Genomic DNA, 18,831 nt, shown 5'->3' with positions numbered 1-18,831 from the left:
CGATTTGGCAACCCAAGCAAGGTAATACAGCTACCTGAGAGACTAGTTAGTCTCTCAGGGCTGAAAGGGGGGACTGTTAGGGATAAATTGAAACCCCCAGTGCTTGTAAAACTATAGTTCACTTGTCCTACCTAAACCAGCTTGGGCTTCACGGGAAATAGAACCAAAGTGGCCTTTATTTGACTTTTGATATAAAATGTCGGTTTATTTCCTGGTGACCTGACCCTTACCTACATTCCAGTGGCTCGCATAATAAAAGCCGGTTTAAGCTGGAAACTTCCCTACTATGCATTTCTGTATCACAGTTATGCTTAAGGCCTTGCTTATTGTTACAAATGCTCCTTGCATAGAAATGTCAAATGCTTTCCAATGTCCCACAAACCTTGACTTGCAATACTCCTTTGATATGTAAGCAAAGTAATATCATGTCTGTCTCCAGTTTAGGGGGCGACCGGTTGCAGCTGGGCCTCCCCTCAATAGTTGCCTTTGTCTGTTGTTGCATAGTGCTTATCTCAAGGACATGCGGAGTATGCAGACATAGAGTCTGAGAGATAGTCTTGATGTTTCCTCTTTTGTCCTTCCCCCTGTACCCCCTTACCTCCTTACATATGCCCCAAAGCTGTAACAGTTAGAAATTGCTTCTTTTGTATTTTATGACGTGAACCCGATATTGTAAACTTCGGGGTAAGCCTATATAAACCCTTGGACACCAATAAACAAGGTTCCCATGCTAGCCTGCTTCGGCTTGTAAGTATTGGGTCCCCTTTGCAAAGGTTTTTGTCTCGTGTTACTTGATCTCTGATAGTGGGTTCATTTGCACTCAGCTCCGCACTCTTCCCGGGTGTAATAAGCGAGTTGGGGTTGACAGGATGACTTGCGTGTTGGGTTTGGACCTAACACACCCAACCGAGATTAGAGGGTGTGAGGGTTTCCCAGCCACAGAGTTGACCTGACCCCTCTCTGAGGAACTGAGAGCCACTGGCAAGCCCCAGAGATGAGCCTCACTTGGGCTCTGCTGCCCCAGTGGATGCTGGGAGCCTGGCCAACCAGAACTCAAAGCCACAATTGGCTGGCTGGACAAAGGCCATTGTTACATGGCCAGAAGGTGGGGTAATGGGCTGCCTGCAAGCCCTCCAGGCTTCTTTGGGGATGGTCCAGCCATCGTAAGTGGCCAAAGCAAATGGTGTCTCCACCCCTGGAGACGCACCCTGGCCACAGCCGCCCAAGAGCTGACAGGTCACGCCAGAGCAAGACGTGAAGCTCCTCTTAGAGCTGCCCTCCCAGGGCCGGTGGGGCGGCCGGCCGAGCAGCCCCAGCGGGCACAGCTAGTTTTAAAGGTACAGGACAGAGCTCCTTCGGGGATCTCACCCCAGTATCTCTCTCCCCAGCCCACTGCAACCTCCACCCGTCCACAATGTGTGGATGGACTGCTCAGCTGTGAGAAACCACTCCCAGTATGAATGGTTCTGTCCACAGTGGCCAGTGGAAAGGTCCTTGCCTCAAGGAGCTCACAAACTAAAATAACATTTTTTGGCATGGGATGGATCCAAACTGGGTGGTGGAACACTGCTTTGGATGCAGAAGGACCCGGGTTCGATCCCTACTGGGCTGGCACCTCTACTGCAAAATGGCCCAGGTAGCCCGTGATGGAGGAAGGCGCCCAGCCCAGGAGCGGGAGAGATGCGCCTGGGGACTCTCGGCCCTGGCGGTCTTTAGTGGCGAGGCGGCGAGGCAAAAGGTGGTCCCCTGCTGCCCTCTTGTGGCCGCCCGGACCCCCTTGCCGGCCGCGGCTGCTCTGCGCACTGGGAGAGCCGCCAGCGGTGTTGCCCCCCGGGCCAAGAGGGGAAGCCGGCGACCCAGGGCTGCGGCGGCCTAGGCAGCTGGCCGGCCGGCTTCCTTCGGGGCCTGAGTTTCGTTTCCCCCCCGGTCCCCGCCCCGCAGACTTGGCAGAAATGAAAGTGAAAGTGAACGAGGGCGCGAGCCCGAGAAGCGAGATGGAGGCGGCGGCGAGGCGCGTCTGCAAGAACTGGTAGGGCGTTCGGGGCGCAGCGGGTCCTGGCTCTCTCCCTCCCCGTGACCCATAAGGTGGATTGGAGGCCGGGGCCCCCCACAGGCCTCCACTGGGTCTTAAAGGAAGAAGCGTGAAGAAGCCCTCTTCCACCCCCAAGAAGGAATGGGAATGAGAGTCTTGCTGGTTTGGCCTCGCATTTTATTATTTATAAAATTTATACGCCCCTCAAGGCAAAAGCAAATCTCGAAGCGGTTTACATAACGTATAATGGGGGGAATCCATATAAAGTCGCATAAAAATACAACAATCAAACTTTTTAAAATTCCCTTCACATTTCACTGGGGGCGAAATATCAGCCCCGGATTGGAATCCGCCGGCCGGGCACAGGCCAAGTCATCCCCTGCGTTGGGGCCCTCATCAGAGGCAGGACTCCTCCCTCTGCCTCCCTCCTGCCCGACTTGTCACTCTGCCTACTGGTGGCCGCCTGTTTTTCCACCGTGCCCACCATGGGCTCTTTTCCTTCCCTTGCCAGCCAGCGGGACGTGGTCGCCTCCAACTTTGCCCTCCACGAGGCTCACTGTGTGCGCTTCCTCTCCATCTGCCCCAAGTGTGAGGAACTGATTGCCTTGAGGGACATGCCGGAGCACCTCGCCAGAGCCCACCAGCAGGTATTGGGGCTGGGGGGGCTCTGCTTCTGACTCCCCTTGTCCACATTGGGAATTCCGGCTCAGGCTCTTAGAGGGCAGCGGGTGCAAGGACAGAGGCTGGCCCTGGCTGAGCTGGCTCATGTATGAGAGTCGGGCAGACAAAGGTCGTCTTCCCCAGCCGGAAAAGGCCGCTTCTGCTGGGCACGTGGAAAGTTGTGCACATTTGGGGATGGTCTGTCTGTTGCCTGGCAGAGCCGCCGAGTGAAAGCCAGCTGCTGGCAGAGTGAGCTGGCTTGGCCAGTTGTTGCCCCAAACCGCCACCCATGCGGAGGAGTCTTGTGCCCTCTCCTGGAGCATTGCTCGCCTCTCTGGCGCCTTCAGGGGCTTGCAGAGGGCCCATGTGGCTCCACGGCAGAGCCCCTCCTGCGCACCCAGAATGGCCCTGGTCCCGTCCCCGGTGCCAGCATCTCCAGACAGGGCTGACAGACAGACCCTGCCTGCCCCTCTGGAGAGCCACTGCCAACCAGTGTGGACAGTACTGAGGTAGGTGGATCGATGTCTGACTCGGCTTCCTCGGTCCCTACAGAGCAATTTCCCTCCTGATCGGGGGGGGGGCTTCTTGTGGCAAAGCAGCTGAGGACTTTCCTTGCCTCTTCTTCCTCTTCCCCCCCCCCCCAGGTCAGGTGCCAGCGCTGTCATCAAGCAATGCAGCAATACCTGCTGGAACACCATGAGGTAAAGGGGGGGGCTGGCCCACATTCCCAGACAGGCCCCTGAGGAACAGGCATGCTCTGCTGAGGCAGCGAGGAGCCCATTTCCATCCTCGCTTATCCTGGGATAACAACCCTGGAACTCAGTTTTGGTTACGCTGTGAAATGAGGTCTGACAGGGAGCCAGCAATCCCCCTCCCTGCACGCCCCACATCTTTGGATTTGGCTCTTTCTCATCCCAGCGTAGGTGGGGGGGCGGTTGTCCCCTTTGATGGGTGTGGATGGACCTCAAGAGCAGTGCATTCCATGTATGCTGAGGCAGGCCTCCCCCAATCTCCGAGCGGTGAGATTTCGGGGGTCCCTGCGCTCCTCCACAGTTTGGTTTCCTTTGGGGAGGAAGGTCAGCGGAGACTGCGGTGTCTTTATGAAATATGGTTTATTTATTTACACACATTCCAACCTGAGCTGAAGGATGGAGGGGTTCAATACATCAGCCGTCTAATGACCAGCTTTTCCATCTGGGTGCAGAGGCATCCTATAGCCATGATGCAGAGAGCCAGCCTCTCTGCCTGCCTGCAGCCCCAGCAATTCTCTGGACACACTCAAACTACAAGCACACACCTTCTGCTAGCTGCCAGGTGTGGGGGGAAGGCTCTCCTGTAGAGTTTAAAATGACAAAAGGGGTCTTCCTGGCCCATTCTCGATTGCTAGGCAACTGATCGGCCCATTATCTTACCTGGCCAATCTACAGTAGGGCCCCGTTAATACGGCAGGTTAGGGACCAGGCCCCTGCCTTAAAGCGGAAATCGCCGTAAAGCGGAACCCCATAGACTATAATGGGCTGCTTCACGCGAAAATGACACGAAAGCGTCGCAAAACATCGCAAAATCGGCTTTAAAGCAGGGAATCTCCCCTGATGGAAAGCTGCCGCATCAGCGGAACGCTGTAAAGCGGGACCCTGCTGTATTTGGTTAACAAAAGACTCATTTGACCAGCAGAGAGTTCCTCATTCCAAGGCACAGGATTCCAAATCAGAGGCTGGAAAGGTGACCCACAGGAATCATCCATTCCAACCCCCATGCTCATAACACTACACCCTTCTCTGAAAAAGGTCTGTCCTAGACCTGCAGACAAACAACAGAATGACAGCTTTCCCTACAAGGAAATAACAGGTACAGGTTAGTCAGACATTGAGATATACATCATTAAAAGCATAGTCATATTACAGTCTCATTTCCACACAAGTACAAAAACAGTCCATTCCCTTGCAGCACATCTTCAATTAACTGCTCTCACTTTAGGGGAAGGCAAACAATGCTGGCTCCCCAAGGACCTGACGAAAGACCTGCCTCCAAGCATGTTTGGTGTCAGCTCTTCACTGAGACAGCAGTGGCGGTGGGGGTGCAGGCAGGGCTGGAGATTCCTTGGTAATTGCCAGGCCATAAGTCCTCAGCCAGCAGCTTGGCTATAAATCTGCCAGGCTAGCAAGGAGGAAGCAAGGGCAGAGGCTGTTCAAAGCTTACATGCCAAGCCAGAAATCCAGAAGAGACGTCAGTGAAGGTCCGGGTCTAGTTTGCCAAGAGATCAGTCCAAGTCAAGGTTCAGGGGATAGGAAGACACACAGTGGTCACGCCTGACATTGTAGTCAGCAACAAGCTGAACCCAAGGTTTGACTTTTAAGGAGCAGGTTTGTCAGCAGGTGTGAGCCCTCAGTGTTTTGGCCTTAAGTGGACAGGCCTGCCCCTCTTCTGCCTGACCTTCTGCTGTCTACGTTCTGCAGGTGAGGGGGGAGTATCCTGTTCACTGTCTGCATCTGGCTGAAGGGCTTCAGCTGTGTCTGGGGTGCTCTGCAGCTGAGGGGGAGAAGGAGCTGGGTTCTCAGGAGTTTCCTCAATTTCTCCTTCTGGGTCTGCTGCTTCTGGGTCTGCTGCTGTTACTCCCGAGTCATCCTCGGCTGATGAGTCCTCTGACAGGCCATGACATTTGGTCTCATTCAGACATGACGTTTTCAGGAGTGCAATCTGAAGAGCCCATCTGGCACTGGCAGCGCCTGCTTTTTTTGGCCCTCCTAAGGAGCTGGGGACCCTCCCTGCCTCGTGAGTGGCTGCCTGAGGTCCTTCTGGTTGCCCAGAGCCCCCTTTTAATGCTGCCCTCTGGGCCCCCTTTCCATCCTCCCCTGCAGGCTGAAGAGTGCCGCGAGCGCCTGGCCGAGTGCCGCTTCTGCGAGCTGGAGATGCCTTTCTGCCGGCTGCAGGCCCACCTGGATGCGTGCGGCAGCCGGACCACCTTGTGCTGGGACTGTGGCAAGTACATCATGTACAAAGCCCTGAAGGAGCACAGACTCGCGTGCCGGCCTTGTGAGAGGCCGACGGGCCCCGGTGAGTCTGACATCTGCACGACCCTACTTGTCCCAGCTTCCACTGAGCCCCCTTCAGCCTGGGGAGCCACATTTTCCATCTGCAAGGGGGTCTTGAATTTAGCCAAGGGGGTCAGCAACTAGAGGCATGGGAGGCAAGAACAGATGCAAAGAGGGTGGGGCCTGTGGTCGCAGGAGGAGCTGTCAGGCTGCCTTCCGGGGGGCTGCCCCCTTCTCACAGGGGCCCTCCTAGAAAAAAAAGTTGCAGGCTTGTGTGTGGGGGGTCATCCTTGCCTTGTGTGGTGATGACATTTCTGAAGCTTTGAGGGCGTCTGCACATGCCCCGAATTACTCTGGGAATGAAAAGCGGTCCCCCATCCCCTTCATCCCAGCAGAGGGTGGGGCAGGTGCTGACCCTGAGAAGGCCTGAGGGGTACGTCTGGAACACCTGTCTCTCTCTCTTCCCCCCCCCATACACAAGTGATGCTTTTCTCCCCCCTCCCATCATTAGGGATCAAAGCCAATTTATGCCAGCGGTGTAAGGGTTGGTTCCCCGATGAGAAGTACCTCCAGCACCTGGTAAGCAGTTTGACTCCATCGTTCACTTCCTCACTGCTGGTGAGCCACCCCAATGGGGTGGCCCCCGGAGGGAGGCACAAAGCCCCCCCCCCGGGATTGGTCAAGCCAGCCTGGTCAGGTCGTCTTGCCTTGTGGTTGCACTGGAACTGGGTGTGTCTGTGTTGCGGGTGATCTGACAGCTGTCAATCACTTGACACAGCACAGAACTCCCACAGGCAAATATTTTAGCCCAGGGATTGGCAAACCTTTTTCAGCTGGAGGTCCACATTCGCACGTGGGCAACCTTCTGGGGTCCGCATGCCCGTGGGGGGTGAAGCCAGAGGCAAAAAAGGGGTGGGGCAACGGATGTGAACCTTTGTACACTCCAACCATGCAAAAGAATCCGGGGGGGGTTCTATACCCTCCCCCCTCCGGCAGCACCCTAGTTCAAGGGCACATTCCAGCCAGCAAGAACAGTTGAGGGCGGAGGAGTGTAGCCTGCAGGGAGTCCCAGGGACCGGATGAAGAAATGTGGAGGGCCACATGTAGTTGCTGGTCCTGAGGCTCCCCCTGCAGCTTTCAGCCCTTGGGCCTGACCAAAGACCGGCCACCTGGCCACCAAAGAAGAAGGAGCCGTGGGGTTGCAGATCCCTTGATTTGCACTCGCCACTGCTGTGGAAAATTGGCTTATGGACATGTGGACCGGCCTTAATGCCAGTCAGGCTCCGGGTCCACCTAGCCCGGGGGGACCTCCTTGCTCCCTGGCAGTGGGCTCCAGAGTTTCAGGTACGTGAGCGGGAGATGCCAGAGGGCTGAGCCTGGGACCTTCTGCGTCCAAAGCAGGTGCTTTGCCACGGAACTAGCCCCCCCTCCTGGTCTGGTAATGTTGCGGGGGTGATGTGGGCTGGATGTTGGCACGGCAAAGACAACATCACTGGCCCACTCACCCGGAGGTGGCCACCAGCTGCCTGCCCCTTTGGGGTTTCTTTGCCGAGTGACTGCTTAAGTAGGCTGGCTCTCTCCTGAACCCCCGTCCTTCCCTTTCATCGCAGGATGAGTGCACGCCCCTCCCTCGGCTCCTGGGAGCTCCTCCCACCCACTCCTCCACAGAGTCCGGCTCCCCTCCGACCCTGGTGGCTCCCTCTTCCCCCACTTTGAGCCCCGCAGCTGAGATGGACGTCCGGCCCAAGAGGAAGGAGAAGGAGCTGGCCTCCACAGGGAGGCCCTCGCTGAAGCCTTCCCGGAGCAAGAAGACTCCGGCCCGCCTGGCCTTCAGCTCCACTGTGCCGCAGGCCATGGAAAACAATGCTGCTGCCGCCACCGCCTATGACCAGCTGGTGACTTGCTCTCAGTGCAACATCCTCCTTCCGAGCCCCACCCTGCAGAAGCACGAGGTTAGCCATGGAACTGGGTGTGCGGTTTACTCCAAAGGAGCAGCCTTTTAACCTGCTGTCAATCTCTGAGACTTCAGACTTGGCTGAGAATGAGAAAAACAACTTTATTCATAGGATAAAGGCAGCCTAACTAACTTATTAACCAAGTTGGAGGCGCAGTGGCCAGGCTGCCGGGGAGGGGGGGAGAGAAGATGCCTTCTCTCCCTTGGCTGGCCAGAGAAGAAGCGGGAAGGAATGGTCAGCTGCCTTGAGGGCGTCAGTTGGCAAAGGAGGGCAGGCAGGTGGGAGAGGCCAGCCAGATGGACAGCCTGGCCGCCTTGGAGGACGCGCTCGCTCGCTGTCTCCCCACTAGCATGCAGAATTCAACCCCTAAATTTGAGTTGCCATCTTCCAGTGTCCAAGGCAGGCTTTTGCGATGGGGTAATGGCCAGCCGAGTGGGACAGGCCCATGTTCAGAAGGGGGCAGGCTCTGAGTGGGGACGATTCTCCACCTGGATCCTCTGCAGCCTCCCAGGGAGGGAGGGAGGGAGGGAGGGAGGAAGAGCTGCCTTGCGGCATCCCCTTTGCCTCTCCTGGCACCCTCCTCCTTGCTGCGCTCTCCGTAGGTGAGCAGCCAGCGTCGTCCAGCCCCTGCATGCTTTGGCTGCCTTGACCTGTGGAGCCCAACTCCCAGCGTCAGCCCTGGGCCTGGAATGCACTGGGCCTGGAATGCAACAACACCCAGAGGGCCACAGACGTTCCTCACCCTGGTCCAAAATTTGCCGTTTCCCCACCACCACCTTTGGTTCCTTGCGAGCCTGCAAAGAGGAGGCGTTGCCTCCTGGCTCCTGCGTGGTGGGAAGGGATTTCCTGCAGATGAACGAACACTGCCAGCTATGTTTCTGCCTGCAGGAACCTTAAGTTAAGAACAAGTGGCAGGCAGAGAGGCTGAATGGCAACCTCAAGAGATGCTCTGCTGCAGTCACGGTATCCTTCCCCTTTCAGAAAAAGTGCAGGCGGGCAGCCTCCCTACAGGCACTGCGGAGGAGTCCTCGTTTCCTGAGAAAAGGAGGTATTTTGGGCAGAATCGTGGGAACACGGTCCCCCCAACTCCCTGTCCCCAAGAATGAGCCCCTTCCCCTGGTCCAAGGAGGCTTTCCTCATCCACCAGCCTCCCAACTCAGTTTCCCCGTTGCTGGAGGGTCAGCTGGGGGGAATAAGCAGCATCTCCTATCCCCCCCTCCCTCCTGCAGCTCACAGGGAAAGTTTTAAGAGCTTTAGTCTGTGGTTGGGGGGCAAAACACCAAAGGAAGACAAATGGCCTCATTTGAGGCGTTTCTGGGCTCAGACTGGCAAGCACTCTACAGGGCACTCTGGTTCTCTTCTGTCCTTTCTTGGATCTGAGATTTTTTTTACGCTGCGATTCCGCCTCCTTTTGCCATCTGAGACGTCATAGGGGGAGGAACTGGCTGCACTGCTTGGTGCGGAGTCTTGCCATGCCAGGAGTCCCTTCTCACAAGCTGTGGCTCTCCTCTCCCTCCCCCAGCAGATGCAGGATGCTGGAAACCACAGGGGGGAGAGTGCTCTTGCGTTCAGATCCTGCTTGCAGGCTTCCCTTGGGGGCACCTGGTTGGCCACTGTGAGAACAGGAGGCTGGACTAGATGGGTCCCCTTTGGCCCGACCCAGCTGCAGCCAGGCGCTTCTGGTGTCCTTATGTTCAAAGGTGGGCTTCTCTGCCCTTCAAGAGGGAGATCTAACAAGACATGCTATGCTCTCCTCCCCCCCACCACCATATAGAGTCCATTCATTTATCGGCTACCCTTCTGAAGACCACCTCCTATGAATCCCACCCAATGGGCCCAGAAGGCAGCTGCCACTCATAAGAGAGGGTGCAAGCTAAAAAAGCTGTCTTACTAACACCAAGGAAGCGGCAACTCTAGCAACCAGGGATTTGTGTGCAAGCTCCTTTGTCTTCTGCCCGGGCCAAGGAGATCTCCCGCTCTTCTCCAGAGCCATTGTTTCAGGAGGGGAAGCGCAGAGCCTGCCCCCTGGCCACCTCTTCCTGCCCGTCAGTTCCAGAACTGAGCTCCTTTGCTTGTCTTCCCTTGCAGAGGAGTCGATGTAGAGCGCCCTCCTGCGGAAAGACCTCTGTTGGCAGCGGCGGCAGCAGCGAGGCTTCCCTGGGGCCCAGTGTGGTCCTTTTCCTCCCAGCAGGGGCAGGTTCAGTAAAGCGCTTTGCAATGCATGGGCCTGATCTGCCTTATTGAGAATAAAAGAGCTACAATTCAGACCCACTGTTTGAGCGCAAGGAGCCCCTTTGGAATTTATGATAGAGCCCCCCCCCCCCGGAAAAGAAACTTATCCCAGCAGCCGCCCTGGCAGGACACGTACAAATCAAGAGCGAACAGGGGACACAGTGTTGTAGGGTGGGCGGGGCCGTCCCCCCCAGCAAGGAAACAAAAAGGGTGGTGGCATTGAGCTGAGCTCCCCTAAAAAGAGCACCTGTGATGGCTAGGACCCCCTGGCCACAGAGCGCCCCACCTTAACAGCCAGCCCAAGACTCAGGAATGTGCAGTCGGCAGCTATTAGAAACCCGAAGGAAGCTGGTCAGACGAACCCGCTCCCTCTCCCTCAGTGCCTGTGATGGGTGGCAAGGCGCCCGCGGCCTCTTTACCAACCAGCAGGTGCCCAGTGGCTGAGGCGGTGCTGACCGTATCCTGCCTGGTACGCACCCCAGAAAAAGGAGGCGCATTGGGAAGTGTCGCTTATGAGGAAGCTTGGTTGCGGGAGTTTCTGCACTTTATTGTCTCATAGAAAGTTTAAAGTAGAGGCAAGCCCTGCGGGAGGGTCGGGGTTATTGGGGGGGGGTGTCCATGCAGGGGGCAGGTTTGGCCAGCCTTGCCACATCAGAAGTTGTTGACAGCGATGGACTCTCTCATCTGCACGCAGAGCACTTCATCAATGTAGAGGCTGTTGGCTTTGACCTCAGTCTCCTCCTCCAGGGAGAGCTGCCGGCGGTTCAGCCCTTTCAGCTCTGCTTGGGCCTGTGCCAGCGTGTCCTTCAGCCTGAGGGAGGAGCAGGAGAGAGGGTGAGGGCCAGTAGCCCATGGCCTCCAGGAGCCTCCAACAGACCCTCCCCTCCCTGTTCCCTCATCTGGCCCCACCATAACTCCTCTGTCTTAACCCCTGACAGCCAGCACTTTTGCCCACAGGTGCTAAGTGGGGGTGTCAAAATAGGATGCTCAAAATTCTGCAGCAGGAAAACTTGGGAATTATGCAAAATGAGGAAGTTTGCAAGAATTTGGCTGCTTTGCATAATGTACTCTATTTGCCCGGAAGTCAGGCAAAGGAACTGCTGCCTCCCCCCCGCCCCCTCTCTAACCACTAGACTCTAGAGGAAGGGAACAGGCCAGTCCCACTGGAGCCCATTTGGGTAGCATTGCCAACGTGTCTGTGAGTTTCCCTTCAAAGCGTCCATGAGAACTATAGCCTTCCTCTTGGAAAGAGCAACGCACTCATTCATCCATTCGTTCTCAGGACATCCAGGCGCCAGACTCCACCCCGCTGGAGCGTGTGCCTGTAAAACTAGTTGCAAAGTGGCATCAAAACATTCCTGGTCCACGGAAGAGCTGTGGTCGCTCCCTCAAGCCGCCACGGAGCAGCTGCTTTGCATGCCAATGAACCCTTTCCCCCCCACCCCTGCGGGGCGCTTCTACCTACGAATCTTCCTTGCTCAGTAGGCAAAACAAAAAGCCCAAAGATGGCCCCCTGGAGGTCCTATGCCGAGCAGCCCCAAGAGCCTTGCAAGGAGTCTTGCAGAGGAGGGGGAGCTCTGGGCTGGGGGAGGCCTGGTGGCCATTTGGCCGGGCACTTGCCTCTGAACGTTGTGGCCGATCTCCTGCACCTCCCGCATGAGCCGGAATTGCACCTGATCCCGGCAGAGCTCCACGTTGGGCCGATGAGTCCGGGTCTCTAGGCGGGTCTGGGCCACCTTGGCTGGCCCCTCCTTGTCCAGGATGGCCTTCTTCAGGGACTCGATATTCTTCTCCTGCGAGCTGACCTCCTCCATCACCTTCAGCCAGAAGCAGAGCAGGAGGATGGGCACGGCGGCGGGTCCCCAAAGACTCGACTCCCAACTGCCTCTCCCCACGGCCCCAGCTAAGGTAGACGCCTGAGCTGCACCAGGAGCGGAGACCCTTTGGCCCTCCGCATGCGGCCAGACAAAACTCCCATCAGCCCCTGCAAGCAGGGCCAATGGCCAAGGATGCTGGCAGCCGCAGTTCAGCCACATCCAGAGGGCCAGACGTCCCTGAAGTGCCTGCGTGGCACCTGCCAAAGGAAGGGAGTCTGCGGCCTTCTGTGCAACCCACTCTGCTGCCCCAAACAGTCTTAGGCTTTGGCAGCATTGCCGATGCCCGCCTGAAAGCAAGGAGAGCCCAGCGGGGCAGCACCCACTTGGCACTGCTGAAGAGCCCCCAGTTCAATCTCCAGCCAGAGGGTCTCGGGCAGCCTGGCTCAGAGAGAGAGAGACTCTGCCTGAGATGCGGAAGAGGGGAGGCCATCCTGGGCTTGAGGGACTTGGGAGGAGGCCACCTCACATGGGCACAAATGGCACCAGGCGTGGATGGCAAGAGAGGGCAGGCCTGGAGGCTGCTCCACAAGGAGGGAGCGTCCTGCTTCCCTTCAGGGGGCTCAGAGCGGGGCAGCAATTCATCCAGCCTAGTAGGTGGGGAGGCTTTTTCCTTATCGGGGGCCACATGCTGCTGGTGGGTGGGGCCAGGCAAAAGTAAGTGGAGCTAGAACAAAAAGTGGGCAGAGTCTGAAGGACTGTGCGTCGTCCCTCCCTCTGTGCCATGCCTTCCATTTGTTACTCCCAGCTGAGCCCCCCCCTGGTTTTCAAGGCTTTCTCCCTCCTTCCTCCCATCACTCTCTCCATTTCCGTTTCCTGCACCCCCCTTGCCTGGGCTTCTCCTGACGGCAACCCTCCACCACAACCCCAGACCACCACACGCCTACTGTGCCGCTTCCTCTCCTGTTCACAAAAAAGACTGCAAAAGAGGAAGCAATTCGGGGGGGGGGTCTGGAGAACAAGAGCACCCCCACGGCATCTGGGGGGCAGGAAGTAATTAGACCACACACCCTGGGGGTGCTGTGGGTTTCAGTCAGATGGTGAATCTCCGCCAGCCACTGAACCTGGGACTTTCTGAGGGTGAATAAGGGCTCTCCCTCTGAGGAAAAGCCCCTCACTCTAAAATCGAAGCCTGGACACCATTATTATTATTTGGATGTATTTGTCTCTTGGAAGGAAAGATGGCTTTGCTTGGATCTGGATGAGGTTAACATAAGAACATAAGAAGAGCCTGCTGGATCAGGCCAGTGGCCCATCTAGTCCAGCATCTTGTTCTCACAGTGGCCAACCAGGTGCCTGGGGGAAGCCCGCAAGCAGGACCCAAGTGCAAGGACACTCTCCCCGCCTGAGGCTTTTGTGAGTTCGAAGTTATGAAGGGCATTGGACACTGGCATTTATTTTGCTTATACCTGGATTGATACCATTTTTTTTTTTGAAAAAAGTCACAACCCACCAAAAAAACTTGATGATGAGAGGGAAACCATTACGAGAAGAGACTGAGGCGCCCCCTCCCGGCTCCCCCTCCCCAAGCCTATTTGCCGCCAGCCCAGTTTACCTTCGCCAGGTGCGCTTCCAGCAGGCTCTTGGCACGCTTGGTCTCTTTCACCCTGTTCCGGAAGGCGACGTTCACCACGTCGTTCTGCTTGCGCACATCACTGGCTGTCTGGGACAGGATGCTGTCAATCAGGGCTCGCAGCGCCAGGGAGTTGTTGCGCTGCCTGTCGGCTTTTTCAACGTTCACGTTTGAGAAATCTACCCATTCTTCAGGGCTCACTGAACTGTCACAGGAAGAAGGCAAAAAGGGAGGTTGCTCCCAGCTGGCCTCCCGAACCCTTTCAGCATTGGGAGGAAGGAGGAGAACGACCCCGGCTTCCCAAACAAGCGGCATGAAAAATAAATGGTATTATTTCTAAAATGGAGAAATGTTAAAGCTGCTGTCACATCTACGGGCTTAGGGCAACGAATACGCGTGTCCTTTCATATGAATTTTGGTTGTTGTACCACAAGAGGATGGAGATGCCCTTCAAATCCTTCCAATTTGGCATTTAGCATTAATAGAAAATCGTACACAAAAGATAAAGATTGCAAAAGGGAGAAACCAAAGAGACACATTTGCCGCAGAATGGTGGAGTTTTATTTCCTACACTAATGAGGCAGGTAGCAATATAAAAGTTCCAAAGGTTTTCTACATGCTGAATTTTGTAAAGGTGATTTTTTTAATGTGTGTACTATATTTTTTCTTTGTATCTCGGTGCAGAAAAATATATACGTACACACACACACACTTTTGTGGATTCTCTGTATGCAGTCAAGATATTTTTAATTTCCTCTTTTTGTATCCCACTGTTTTGGTTGCTTTGTTGTATCTTAAATAATGAAATGAAAACAAAAGAGAACAGCCGGTCTCAGGTCAAAAGCTGGAGGGGGGGGAACGCCCCAGGCATGATGGGGAGAAAAGGGGGGGCAAACCTTTTGGAGGAAGCCGATCAAGGGGCGCCCCCTTGCTGTCTTCTCCCACGTGGAGCAGTTGTCTTCCTATAAAACGCCTCGCTGAGGTGAACAGAGCTGCCCCCACCCGCCCGCCGCCCCCCTTGTGAGAGACTTACCTCTCCTCGACCTTCACAACGTTTTGGGCATATCCGATGTCGGGTGCGTTGTTGGTGAGGCTGGAGCAATAGTTGTCAATTGTCAAGGCGGTGAATTTGTCTTTCAAGTCCTTCTCTAGGTTGTACTTGGCTGAGCGGTTAAGCCTGGAAGAGGAAAAACAGCCCTTGGGGAAGACAGAGGACGGAACAGAAAAGCCAGCGGCCCCACAGCAAAGTGGCCAAGGGTGCAGAATGCAATGCCCATGGGGGGGGGAGGTGTGGCGTGGCGTGGGAGGGTGCGCAAGAGAAACTGCACATGCCAGAAGCCCCTCAGAGCAGCCGGAGAAGGCTCTTGCACAACTGCCTCTCTGTGCTTTGGAAGGAGCACCACAGCCCTCGGCTGCAAGAGTCGAGAGCAAGAAGCTCATCAGAAAGACATTGCAGAAGGCCGGATTGCTCGGGGAATCCGCCAGATCTCTTTCCTCAAGGCTGAGCCTAGGGGCCATCCAAGGAGGGGAGATGGGCCTCCGCTTTGTGCATGGCAGACAGCCACATTCCAGAGCAGAGGGAGGGGGGTCTTGCTCAAGGGCCCCCAGCGAGCCAGTAAGAGAGTCAGAGAAGAAGGATCCAGATCCAGGCCCACAGAATTCATCTGGCTAGCCACAGGGCGATACTAGTGTTGGAAGGTGCTGGTCACGTGAGTCAGACCGCTCGTCCGTCTAATCTAGCCTTCCCCAACCTGGTGCCTTCTGGGTGTTTTGGACTACAACTCCCATCAGCCCCATGCAGCCAGGAGGGCACTAGGTTGGCAAGGGCTGTTTGGTGGCGGCTCTTGCAAGGTTCTCACTCCTTCTGTTGTGGAGGAGATGGCAAACGCCCTGAGATGTTTCACATGCAAAGTAGGTTCTTTGCCACTGAGCTGTGGGGTCCCAGCATATGCGTCCCCCCCAACCCCCTGGATCAGGGCTAGCAGCACCTCTGGGTTTAATTTCTCCCAGCCACAGCTGTTCACAGCCCAGAATCCCCACAAGTTTCTCTTCCATCTCTCTCTGCCCCCTATACCTAATTTGTTCGTTGGCTTGCTCCAGCGTACGCTCAAGCAGAGCTACGACCCCTTGGAGAACCTCCACTTCCTTGATCAGCTCCCGCTCCACTTCATCGTGGACCAGGTCAATCCCGACCCGCCTCTCCCTGTAACAGAAGACTTCATTGCACATTGTATTTTCTTGTATTACAGTCTGAATTCCGTAGAATGCAATAAACTACAATATAAGGGATGAAATAAACAATTAAAAAGACAGTATGAATCAGTATGAATATTTCATGCAATGGATGGGCCACCCTTCGGCCACACCTCTGTAGACACACCGTGGATCTCCTGAAAGATGCTTGCGGACCACACCTTGGGATCCCCTGGTCCATACTGACTGGCCAGTGGCTCTCCAGGATTTCAAGCAGCCCTACCTGGAGACACCCAGGATTGAAGCTGGGCCCTTCTAGGTGCAAAGCAGGTCTCTGCCACTGAGCTACAGCCCTCCCCTAAGGCAGGAAGGGAAGATAAGGAAGAGATGCCTCTAGGCATGTGCAGAGGACTTTTCTCTCCCCACTAAACAACCATGGTGAGGCCACACAACTTCTCAGTCCAAAGAGCATGCTCTAGCCTGGCCTGAGTCTCTTTCCAGTCCTCTGAGCTGGAAACAACGCCTCCCCATCCCACCAAGCAAGCAGGAATTGCAGGCCCGGGTGCACACAGATCCACTTGGGGGCGGGAGAATAATGCCTCCCTCTTGACACATTTCCATTCTCACCGGTTTAGGAGACACTCCTGAGCGATGAAAAGGGGCTCCTTGCAGCCCTCTAGTGCTTTCTCCAGCCTTGTCTTGAACGTCAGAAGCACCTCGGTTTCCTTCACAATCTGGTCAAGCTTGTCATCCAGTTGCTGCTTCCAGAACCTGATCTCCTCAAGTCTCTGTTCTGTGGGACAGAGAGCATCGGGTCATGCCAGGCAGAGAGCTTTGCTCTTTGCACAGCTGGGAGAGCAACTGGGAGGCGTTGTGTTGCCTTAAGGAAAAGCGATCCGCCGGACCTCATGGTTGCAGGGGGAGGGGAGGGGTCACACGCCAGAGGCAGAGCAAAACGCCCACCAGTCCTGCATAGCACATACAGCCAAGCGTGGAGTCTACTCCAGTATCTCACCTCTCAAGTTATTAAGATGGTCTGCTGGATCAGACAAACGGCCCACAAAAGGCAGCATTCTGTCTCCCAGAGCGGACCCCATTAGCCCCTTGCACGCTCTCAGGCTAGCAGATGGAGGCTGAGGCACAGCCAGCCTTGCAGAAGGGACAGAAGCCATCTGCTTTGCATACGGACACTTCCAGGTTCAATCTCCACAACTTCCAGGCAGGCCCCAGACCCAGGAGAGCTGCTGCCGGTCAATGCAGACAACGCTGAGCTCAATGGCTGACTGGGCATAAGGCAGCCCCCACGCAAGGCCAGCCCACCTCAGGCAGATGGACCCCCCCTACCTATCCTCTTGTTGACGTCGCTCTGGGTCCTCTGAGTCGTCCTCTCAATTTCGTCCACCAGGCGCTGGCTCTCATCCACCAGGCGCTCAGAGCGGGACCACTGGGCCTCGGCGCCGCTGTACTGGGCCTTGTTGGCAATGTGCCATTCGGGGGGCAGGAACTTAGGGGGCGCTTGCAGCAGCTTGGCCATCTTCACCTCCGGACAGTCCTGGGAGGGAGCAGGGACCCCACGGGGAGGGCACTCAGCGCCACTGAAGGGGAAGCCCCACTCCCCCCTGCAGAGGTGGCAGAAGGGGAGGCCGGCCCAACTCTGCAGGGCATGGCCCAGCAAGCACCCCTGGGCAAATCCCACACCTATCCGGCACTCTGAAGCCCTCCCTTGGCTGACCCGCTGGGCTCTTCCCCTTTCCTATGGCTGCCACGCGGAATGTGCCGAAACCGGGTGGGGGGAGAGCCACGGCTGGCCTCGGCGGTACTGCCAGGGAGAGGTGCAGGTGGGGCCCCAGAGGGCCACATCGGCTCCTGCTGCAGAAGTGGCTCCCGCTTGCCAAGCCACATTTAAGCAAAACTGCCCTGTGTAGGGCCAGGCCAGGGTTAGGAAGGAAGCCCTGTGTGCCTCGAATACGCAGCCAGTGCCCCACTTTAGGTCAACGGGGGGGGGGGGGGAGGGTGGCTGTGTCCCTTGGGACAGGTATGGCGGAAAGCCAACAGCAGGTGGAGCCAGAGCCAATGCGAGAAGAGTTGAGTTGGAAGGGGCCCGTAAGGCCATCGAGTCCAACCCCTGCTCAGTGCAGGAGTCCGAGTTCCAGCCCACCCCACGGGTGGTTCTCCAGCTGCCCCTGGGGTTGGAGCGCCAATGACAGGCTGCAGAGTCGCCCCATTCTCTGCCCTGCTGAGTTCCACAAGGGTAACTCGGAGACTGAGGGGGAGGGAGCGGCCGGCAGTGCGGGTGGGGCGGCGGGCGGGCAGGGGTTGGCGGCTCCCCGTGAGCTCCAAGGGCCCCGCCTACACTGCAGGGGGCGGCCAGGCGGCACTGGCCTGACAGCAGCAGCGCCTTCTTGCTTTTAACCCCGGAGGGAGGGCGGGAGGGAGGGATCGGCTCTGCGTCTCGGCGCGAGGGGACGAGGAGCAGCCCCGTAACTGCCCCGACCCGTCGCCATCACCTCTCGCGGGACGACGACGCAGCAGCAGCAGCTCCTCGGCGGCCCGCGCCTTCCAAGCAGGAAAGCAACAAACCCGTCGCCATGGGGACGGGTGACGCGGTCTGCCGCAATGGGGGCGGGGCTCCACGACGCCATCGTCATTGGCTGGCAGAACGAACGGAGGAGAGAAGGAATGAATGAAGGAATGAATGAAAGGGCGCGAAGCTGGGACAGCCCCGCCCCCGAGCCAGGGAGGCGGCAATTCATTCGCCTTTGGGCCCGGGAGAGGAGGAGGCGCGCTTGGCACACGCCCAGGGGCCCCCTGGCCGTCCGAGACACGGGGGGGGCTACAGCTGCTGATGCTCGCGGGGGGCTTTTATTTTAGGAGAGGGAAAAGGGGGCGGGGCGTGACAGAGTCGTGTAGACAGGCGCAGAGAGAGGCTACTTTACCCCCGGGGGAGGGGCGGTCCGGCGAGGCCAGTTTATGACCAGTGCAAAGCGTCCCAGGCTATGGTCTGAAGGCACATGAGGCCAGCTCCCCGTTGAACCTAAGCAGGGTCAGTTCTGGTCAGTGGCTGGATGGGAGACCTCTTGGGAACTTTATGTCAGCCGCCTTGGGTTTCTAGCATGAAAAGAAAGGCGGCGTATAAATGTAATAAATAATAAAGACTTCTCTGGTTGCCATTCAAAGCAGGTTTTGAAAACTCATCTATTCAGACAGGCTTTTAATGGTGGCTGCTCTGCAGTTTTTTAAGGTTGATTAATCTAATGCTCCTGTTTTATAATTTGCAGGG

The 18,831-nt window shown here is 56.7% G+C and overlaps 2 protein-coding genes across 3 annotated transcripts; one reads left to right on the top strand and one right to left on the bottom strand.

Annotated features, from left to right (window-relative positions):
- The first annotated feature begins 1,631 nt into the window (after positions 1-1,631).
- XAF1 (XIAP associated factor 1) lies at positions 1,632-9,944 on the top strand. 2 transcript variants are annotated; one of them, XM_061604866.1, is made up of 8 exons: positions 1,632-2,029; positions 2,544-2,679; positions 3,337-3,393; positions 5,551-5,746; positions 6,236-6,303; positions 7,335-7,676; positions 8,661-8,727; positions 9,768-9,944. In XM_061604866.1, the coding sequence occupies exons 1-8, from the start codon at positions 1,647-1,649 to the stop codon at positions 9,779-9,781; spliced, it is 1,263 nt and encodes a 420-aa protein (XP_061460850.1). In that variant the 5' UTR covers positions 1,632-1,646; the 3' UTR covers positions 9,782-9,944. The 2 variants fall into 2 exon arrangements, with proteins under 2 accessions (XP_061460850.1, XP_061460851.1); XM_061604867.1 differs by lacking the exon at positions 3,337-3,393.
- A 498-nt stretch (positions 9,945-10,442) lies between these two features.
- TEKT1 (tektin 1) lies at positions 10,443-18,167 on the bottom strand. The gene is made up of 8 exons (XM_061604868.1): positions 18,059-18,167; positions 16,896-17,103; positions 16,179-16,344; positions 15,433-15,561; positions 14,392-14,535; positions 13,341-13,563; positions 11,532-11,728; positions 10,443-10,722 (listed from the first exon to the last, which is right to left on the bottom strand). The coding sequence occupies exons 2-8, from the start codon at positions 17,083-17,085 to the stop codon at positions 10,563-10,565; spliced, it is 1,209 nt and encodes a 402-aa protein (XP_061460852.1). The 5' UTR covers positions 17,086-17,103; positions 18,059-18,167; the 3' UTR covers positions 10,443-10,562.
- Positions 18,168-18,831: the final 664 nt, after the last annotated feature.

This window comes from Rhineura floridana, chromosome 21 (assembly GCF_030035675.1).
Source record: "Rhineura floridana isolate rRhiFlo1 chromosome 21, rRhiFlo1.hap2, whole genome shotgun sequence".
Classification (NCBI taxonomy): Eukaryota; Metazoa; Chordata; class Lepidosauria; order Squamata; family Rhineuridae; genus Rhineura; species Rhineura floridana.
Note: the sequence above shows the minus strand (reverse complement) of the source record. Positions and strands in the feature narration are given on the sequence as shown.